The following is a 9,207-nucleotide window of genomic DNA, read 5'->3' on the forward strand; positions in this document are numbered from 1 at the left end:
AGACGGGATTGAGGTTCATAAGGAGGAGGTGTTAGCAATTCTGGAAGGTGTGAAAATAGATAAGTCCCCTGGGCCAGATGGGATTTATCCTAGGATTCTCTGGGAAGCTAGAGAGGAGATTGCAGAGCCTTTGGCTTTGATCTTTATGTCATCATTGTCTACAGGAATAGTGCCAGAAGACTGGAGACTAGCAAATGTTGTCCCCTTGTTCAAGAAGGGGAGTAGAGACAACCCTGGTAATTACAGACCAGTGAGCCTTACTTCGGTTGTGGGTAAAGTGTTGGAAAGGATTATAAGAGATAGGATTTATAATCATCTAGAAAGGAATAATTTGATTAGGGATAGTCAACACGGTTTTGTGAAGGGTAGGTCGTGCCTCACAAACCTTATTGAGTTCTTTGAGAAGGTGACCAAACAGGTGGATGAGGGTAAAGCGGTTGATGTGGTGTATTTGGATTTCAGTAAAGCGTTTGATAAGGTTCCCCATGGTAGGCTATTGCAGAAAATACGGAGGCATGGGATTGAGGGTGATTTAGCGGTTTGGATCAGAAATTGGCTAGCTGTAAGAAGACAGAGGGTGGTGGTTGATGGGAAATGTTCATCCTGGAGTTCAGTTACTAGTGGTGTACCTCAAGGATCTGTTTTGGGGCCACTGCTGTTTGTCATTTTTATAAATGACCTGGATGAGGGCGTAGAAGGATGGGTTAGTAAATTTGCGGATGACACCAAAGTCGGTGGAGTTGTGGATAGTGCGGAAGGATGTTGCAGGTTACAGAGGGACATAGATAAGCTGCAGAGCTGGGCTGAGAGGTGGCAAATGGAGTTTAATGCGGAAAAGTGTGAGGTGATTCACTTTGGAAGGAGTAACAGGAATACAGAGTACTGGGCTAATGGTAAGATTCTTGGTAGTGTGGATGAGCAGAAAGATCTCGGTGTCCATGTGCATAGATCACTGAAAGTTGCCACCCAGGTTGATAGCGTTGTTAAGAAGGCGTACGGTGTGTTAGGTTTTATTGGTAGAGGTATTGAGTTTCGGAGCCATGAGGTCAGCTGTACAAAACTCTGGTGCGGCCGCACTTGGAGTATTGCGTACAGTTCTGGTCACCGCATTATAGGAAGGATGTGGAAGCATTGGAAAGGGTGCAGAGGAGATTTACCAGGATGTTGCCTGGTATGGAGGGAAGGTCTTATGAAGAAAGGCTGAGGGTCTTGAGGCTGTTTTCGTTAGAGAGAAGAAGGTTAAGAGGTGACTTAATAGAGACACACAAGATGATCAGAGGATTAGATAGGGTGGACAGTGGAAGCCTTTTTCCTCGGATGGTGATGGCTAGCACAAGGGGACATAGCTTTAAATTGAGGGGTGATAGATATAGGACAGATGTCAGAGGTAGGTTCTTTACTCAGAGCGTAGTAAGGGCGCGGAATGCCCTCCCTGCAAGAGTAGTAGACTCGCCAACTTTAAGGGCATTTAAATGGTCATTGGATAAACATATGGATGATAATGGAATAGTTTAGGTTAGATGGGCTTCAGATTGGTTTCACAGATCGGCGCAACATCGAGGGCCGAAGGGCCTCTACTGCGCTGTAATGTTCTATGTTCTATCTTCTCCCCTCCCCCTTCAACTCCCACTCATTCTCATGGGGAAAAATTCCACAATATAAACGTTGTCTTGATACAAGTTGCATTTTTGCCATACATAATCCCAATTTATATTCAGGATCCCCTGTACTCAATGTCTCATGATCAAATCCCAAAGCAGATCCTTTGTGGTAAAACTAGCCTTACCAAGATGTTCGTGCTAGCAAGGTAGGCAGCATTTGGGCTCCTGTGCAGCCAATTCGTCCCTTCTTTCATTAACTGTTTTGTCTCCTGTCTTTTTCTTCATTCTGTTCCTGTTGGTCCAGGGGTGACATTGCAGAGGGGAGCGGCCAGAGTGGGATTCTTGCCGAGGCGGCAGTCTGGTGTCTAGTGGCGGCGCTGGGGGTTCCTGGTTATGGTGGGCCCCAGAGTGGAAACTCCTGGTTATGTGTGAGGTGGTGGTGGCAGCGGAACCGGGGTTCCTGGTTGTGGGGCGAGTGTCCAGCACAGGATCCAGCATCGGCAATCCATTGGCGAGGTGGGCCCAGTGACGAAGAGATGGCACCTGAAGAGCGGTGACTCCGACAGTGCTGGGTCTGGAGCAGGTGGCAGCACAGGTGTCATTGGTCAGCTGGCCTAGGGCTCAGGACTCATGGTGGAGGCGGCACAGCTAAGGTGGACTTCTTTGACCTTGTCTTTTTATTCTTGAAGTATTCAAAACGCGCCAGATTGTGGCAACAGTTGAAGCTTTTCACTGTATTTTACCGTGTTGTTCATTGTAGAGAACAAGTGACAGTAAATCATCATAACAGAAACCATTCAGAAGGGATAAGAAAATATAAAACAAGAATGACAAATTGTAAGGGATAACACAGTGTGAAGCTGGAGGAACACAGCAGGCCAGGCAGCATCAGAGGAGCAGGAAAGTTGGCGTTTCCTGTCGGGACCCTTCTTCAGAAATGAAAGCAAATGTCAAACTCAAATCCCACCCCCATTTCTGAAGAAGGGTCCCGACAGGAAACGCCAACTTTCCTGCTCCTCTGATACTGCCTGGCCTGCTGTGCTCCCCCAGCTCCATACTGTGTTATCTCTGACTCCAGCATCTGCATTTCTTACTATCTCTGACAAACTGTATGGACTGTGGCATCACTTTGCAACAATGTGTTTGAGAGACTTACCAGTTTAAAAATGAGACACATTTAGTTTCCCCTTCAGCAGAACATTCAAGGAGATTAAATGTAGAATCAGTTAAAACTGCCACATAGGTGCCTCCTTTAGTAATCAGAATTAAATTCATGATTCAGTGAAAACAATTTTGTTACTTATCCATTGTAGCACTGTTCAGATCATTAAAATATTGGTAGAATTATAGAGTTATTCAGTTAATAAAGCATGAGCTACATTAATAGGAGGTGTAGAGGATAAGAGCAGGGAGGTGATGATGACCTTGTACAGAATACTCGTGAGACATCAGTCTGAGCATTGTGTACAGTTCTGGGCATTTAGAAAGAAGGTGAACACGTTGGAGAGGCTGCAGAAGAGGTTTACGAGAATGGTTCTAGGGATGAGATAATGCAGTTATGAGGATGAATTGAAGAATTTAGGACTGTTTTCCTTGTAAAGAATATGGAGATGATGAATCTTTGGAATTCTCTACCCCAGGGGGCTGTGGAAGCCGAGTCTTTGAGTACATTTAAGGTACAGATTGTTAGATTTCTGATTAGAATCACAGACAGGGCACAGTGAAAAGGTAAGTAAAAGGCATGGCGGTCTTTGATCACCAATGATTTAATGAAATAACAGACGACGCTCAAGGGACTGAATGGCCTATACCTGACCCCAGGACCTTCCTAAGTACCTACATAAGGAGACTTGATAGTTTTCAAAATCATGAGAATCTGAACAGAGCAGATGGGGAGAACCTGTTCCTGCTCATAGAAGGAACAAGAACAAGGAGACAAGCATTTCATTTGCTAAAGTAATAAATGTGATGTAGGAACTTTTGGTTTTACTTTCCTTTATTCCAGGTCTGGGTCAGTGTGTACTTGATGGGCTAAATGGCCTGCTTCCACACTATAGGGATCCTAAGATTCTAGATCTGCAATGTACAGTCTGGAATTGTGGAAGGGCAGGTTCAATTGAGGCATTTAAGTGGGTGCTTAATGATTATTAACAAGGAAAGAATGTGCAAGGGTATGATGAAAGGGTGAGAGAATGCCACAATGTCATGATGCTTGTTTGTAGAGCTAGTACAGACATGTTGGACTGAATGGTCTCCTTCTGTACTGTAACAATTCTGTTTTATTGCACTGAAAAAGGCCATTCAGATCATGGTGCTTGTGCAGAGCTATCCAGCCAGTTCTATTATTTTACCCTTGCCAACACTCCAACAAAATTTACACGTTTCAAATCATCATCTACTTCCTTCTTGCTGGATTCAATTGAAATTTCTAGGGAGATATTCTGGAAAGGAAAGGACAGCAGATTCATGGGAACACCACCACCTGCAAGCTCCCTTCCGAGTCACTCACCATTCTGACTTGGAAATACATCACTGCTCCTTCATGTCACTGGGTCAAAACCCTGGAACTCCCTCCCCAAGGGAACGGTGGGTCTACCTACAGCACATGGACTGCAGCAGTTTAAGAAGGCAGCTGACCATCACCTTATAAACAGCAGCTAGGGGCAGGCAATAAATGCTGGCCCAGCCAACGGTGCCCATGTCCCATGAGTTAATTTGAAAGAACATTCCTATTTCAACATTTCTCCTAAGTATTAGTTTTCCTTTTTTGGTTTAATAACCTTACTGTCCTCAACTTACTGACTAACACCTAACCTTCCTGAACGCTGTGGCTGACCACCAGGCACAGGAAACCCTGATGCTGTCTGCGATCCTCCTCAAATGGCAGTTACCGTCAGGAATCAGAGACTTTGTGGGATTCAGTGAATATATGATCTAACAAAAGAGACAGCTTCAGTGAGAAAGGGTGGGGTTGGGGACAGAAAAGAGGAAGAAAGGAGGGAGTGGAGAAGCGGAAGCAGGGGAGGTGAAGAAATGGAAAATGTAAACTGGGGAAAAGACTCTCACCTGCAACACTTCGTGATATTAAGTATTCAGCTAGGGGAGCATTGTTCTTCCGCATCCTTGTCTGGACACACTTCTCTACAACTTCAGAGCAAACGTCAAATCCCAGAGCCTGCAGGGCATTAAGAACCGCGGTTGCACCACATGCACTCGATCCAATCTGCAGCACTTGCTTCTGCACAGCCTCTTCCAAGCTCCACACCATCACTGAATCACAGCTCTCAATCTCCGGTGGACTCTCCAGACTCTCAGCTCCAGCACACACGTCCCTCGAGTCCATTCTCCACAAAAAATGCCCGTTCCTCAGAATCTTGTCAGTGGAACGAGGGAGACCCGGTCTATACGATTTCCCAAAATACTCAGAAGGACCTCTCTTCTGGGTGCATCAAAACTCAGTGTGAATAAAACACAGTTATTGCTCTTCTGAGACTGGGATTGAGGTACACTGAGGCAGAGTGTGTAAGTTAGAGTCATAGCATTGTACAGCACAGAAACAGACCCTTTGGACCAACTTGTCTGCGCCAACCAGATATTCTAAATTAATCTAGTCCCATTTGCCAGCATTGGCCCATATCCCTCTAAAACCTTCCTATTCATATACCCATCCAGACACCTTTTAAATGTTGTAATTGTACCAGCCTCCACCACTTTCTTTGGCAGCTCATTCCGTACACACACCACCCTCTGTGTGAAAATGTTGCCCCTCAGGTCCCTTTTGTATCTTCCCCTTCTCAGGCTCTGACACTCCAGGGAGAATAATCCTGACCTATTTAGCCTCTCCCTATAGCTCAAACCTGCAATCCTGGTAACATCCTTATAAGTTATTTGTGAATCCTTTCAAGTTTCACACTATCTTTCCTGTAGCAGGGAGACCAGAATTGAACACAGTATTCCAAAAATGGCCTAACCAATGTCCTACATAGTTCCTCAGCCCATTAGCCCATCTGATCAAGATTCCATTGTACTCTGAGGTTATCGTCGCTGTCCACTACACCACCTATTTTGGTCTGTAAACTTACAAACTATACCTCCCATATTCACATCTAAATAATTTATATAAATAACAAAAAGCAGCGGACCCATCACCAATCCTTGCGGCATACCACTGGTCACAGGCCTCTAGTCCGAAATGCAACCCTCCACCATCACCCTGTCTCCTATCTTTGATCCAGTTATGTATCCAAATGGCTAGCTCTCCCTGCATTCCATGTGATCCAACCTTGTTAACCAGTCTACCATGATGAACCTTGTTGAATGCCTTACTGAAGTCCATATTGATCACGTCCACCATTCTGCCTTCATCATTTCTCCAAAAAACTCAATTAAGTTAGTGAGACATGATCTCCCACACACAAAGCCATGATCCCTTATCAGTCCTTGCCTTTCCAAATATGCATAAATCCTATCCCTCAGAATCCCCTCCAACAACTTGCCCCCCCGCTGACGTCAGACTCACTGGTCTATAGTTCCCTGGCTTTCCCTTACCATCTTTATTAAATAATGGCACCACAGTAACTAACCTGCAGACTTCCCACACCTCACCCATGGCAATCATCTATGATACAAACATCTCTTTCTTTGTATATAATCTTGAGCTGTCCTTGCCCTGGCAGTCGTTGATGGGGCTAGCGTACAGTGAACTTTACTTTCAGTTTAAAACACTCTGTATCTAACACAAACCAAACAAATACTGGGACAAAAATAGAAATTGCTGGAAAAACTCAGTAGGTCTTGCAGCATCTGTGGACAGAAATCAGAGTTTATGTTTCAGGTCGAGTGACCCTTCCTCAGGAAAAAAAACTACTGACTCAAAACTCAAACAGAGATGAAAACAGTTGATAGTTCAGATCCTCAGGTATCCTAAAAAGTTAAACGATGGAAGACTTTGTCCATAACCCCACTTCTATCCTCACCCCTTCTCTTCCCTCCCACAACAAGCCGCCCTTGGTCCTCACATTCCAACCCACCAGGCTCTGCATCCAAAGGATCATAAGCTGCTAATTCCAGGAGGATGCTACCACCAGTCATATTCTCCATCCCTCCCTCGTCAGCATTCCGCAGGGACTGTTCCTCCAGAGACTGTTCTCTGGTCCGCTCCTCCTCCCAACACCTCCCCACATCCCCATAGCATCTTCCCATGCAAACTGCAGAAGATGCAACACATGCCCATTTACCTCCTCCCTCCTTACTATACAAGGCCTGAGACATCTGCTAGCTGACCCAGAGTTTGCAGTTGCCTGCCACTTCAACACACCATTGTGTTCCCTGGCCAACATTTCTTCCTCTGGCCTGCTGCAGTGCTCCAGTAAGGCTCAGCACAAGCTGCAGAAACAGCATCACATTTTCCATTTGGGGACAGTGCAGCCTTCAGGAATCAATACAGAATTCAATGATTGGAGAGCCTGCTACACCTCCTTCTTTTACCCACCCCCACACCCCATGACCTGTCATGACATGGGTTGCTTTCAGCACAGCCAACCCATTCTCACCCACTCATAGCTCCCAGTATCACCAAGCTAGCTTTTCTTCTTCTGCTTCCCATTATCAAATATCTCTGCTTAACTTTTTCCTCTCTCTGACCTCCATCTCCCTTCTAAACCATAATCAAGATAAACACCATTTTTTTCGAGACGCTATTAGCATGAAGAGGAGTCACTGGACTCTAAATTTTAACTGATTTCCCTCCACAGGCGTTGCCAGACCGGCTGAGCTTTTCCAGCAATTTCTGTTTTTGTTTCTGATTTACAGCATCCGCAGTTCTTTTGGTTTTTATTGGGTTTTATCAGCAATTTCCGTTTTCGTTAATAAAGACTTTAAATGCAGTTTTTCATCTGCACACACCAAGCTCCACAAAACAACCAAAAAATGTTAATTTGTTTCAGTAAGGTTGGTCAATAGTGTCATAAAATAACTGATGAGCACTGTCATACCGCCACAGAGTCATGGGGATCTACAGCGAAGACTAAGAACCTTTGGTCCATCAAATCTGCAGTCAAAAACATGCATCAAATAATTCTAATCCTACTTTCCAGCACTTGGCCAACAGACATTATGCCTTATGTTCATCAAAATACTTCTTCAATGTGAGAACAGTTTCTGCTTCTACCACCCTTACAGGCAGTGAGTTCCAGACTCCCACCACCCCCCTGGATAAAAAAATCCTCATATACCCTCTAAACCACCTGCCCCTTAGCTTAACGGGCAGCACAGTGGCTCAGTGCTTAGCACTGCTGCCTCACAGTGCCAGTGACCCAGGTTCGACTCCAGTCTCAGGCAACTGTGTATAGAGTTTGCACATTCTCTCCATGTCTGGGTGGGTTTTTTCAAGGTGCTCCGGTTTCCGTGTGTAGGTTAGATGGATTGGCCATGCTAAATTGTTCACAGTATCCAGGAATGTGCAGGCAAGGTAGATTAGCCATGGGGAATATTGGGTTACAGGGATGGGGAATATTGGGTTACAGGGATAGGGTAGGGGGGTGGGCCTGGGTGGGATTCTCTTCAGAGGGTCAGTGTGGACTCAATGGGCCAAATGGCCCACTGCAGCCTATCTAGTCATTGATCCCTCTACTAAGTGGAAAAAGTTCTTTCGTACCTACCCCATCTACATCCTTCAATCTCAATCACGTTTCCACCTCAGTCATCCTCTGCTCCTAGGAAAATAACCCCAGTCTATCCAACCTCTTTTCATAACTAAAATTCCCAGGCAACACCCTAGTAAACTTCCTCTGCATTCTGTATATCACATCAATTAATGTGTATTCAGGGCTGTACACAATACTCTGTGGCCTAACCAACATTTTATACAGTTCCAGCATTATCTCCCCACTTTTAAACTCTGTGCTTCAGCAACAAAAAAAGCCAAGTATCCCATATGCCTACTGAACTAATTTACCTGTCCCTCTACATTAAGGGAGTGATGTATTTCCACACACAAAGGTCCCACTAATCTGCAGTGCTTCACAGGATCCTACTGTTCATCATGTATTCTCTTACCTTGTTGGACCTGCTCAAATGTATCACCTCACACTTATCCAAATTGAGATCCACTGCTGAAAGGCCATTCAGGCCATCAATCCTGAATCTGTTCCATCCAGGAGTCCCATTTCCCTACCTTTTGCCACACCACTATAATTGTCTAGTTCCTCAAAGTGACTGCTGAAGCTCTATTCAATATCCAAACAGCCCAAACTCTAACCACTCATGGATTTAAAATAAAAATTCACTGATATCTATATACACTGCTGACCCCTCATTGCCAATCACCTGGCTCTTGACCCTTCAGTAAATGTTTTGGTTCAAAGAAGTTTGAAAAGACCTCAACCAAATCTCTCCTCTTCCTCACCTTCTCAACACAAAACCCACCACTCGCCGCCCCGGACACTGAACCCCCCCCCCGGACCCCCCCCCCCCCCGACCCTCCCCCCCCCCCGGACAGTCCCCCTCCCCAACCTGCCCCCCCCCCGGACAGTTACCCTGCCCCCCGACACTGACACCCCCCGGACAGTGCCCCCTCCCCCGACAGCGGCCACCCCCCCGCGGCCCC

General features: G+C 45.6%; 2 protein-coding genes across 3 annotated transcripts in view; one reads left to right on the forward strand and one right to left on the reverse strand.

The window, feature by feature from the left end:
* The window catches only part of LOC109936311, a 12,529-nt gene extending 7,314 nt beyond the window's left edge, over positions 1-5,215 (reverse strand). The window contains exon 1 of one of the 2 annotated variants that reach the window (XM_020534926.2): positions 4,668-5,215. In XM_020534926.2, the coding sequence (XP_020390515.2) occupies positions 4,668-4,944 (277 nt within the window). In that variant the 5' untranslated portion in view covers positions 4,945-5,215. Of the gene's footprint in view, positions 1-1,786; positions 1,930-4,667 lie in introns of those variants that run through there. The other variant, XM_048608123.1, reaches the window with a different exon arrangement.
* osgn1 (oxidative stress induced growth inhibitor 1) overlaps positions 1-9,207 on the forward strand; it is a 194,437-nt gene that overhangs the window by 130,787 nt on the left and 54,443 nt on the right. The gene's annotated exons all lie outside the window — the stretch shown is intronic.

The sequence above is a fragment of the Rhincodon typus genome, chromosome 19 (genome assembly GCF_021869965.1).
Source record: "Rhincodon typus isolate 14 chromosome 19, sRhiTyp1.1, whole genome shotgun sequence".
NCBI lineage: Eukaryota > Metazoa > Chordata > Chondrichthyes > Orectolobiformes > Rhincodontidae > Rhincodon > Rhincodon typus.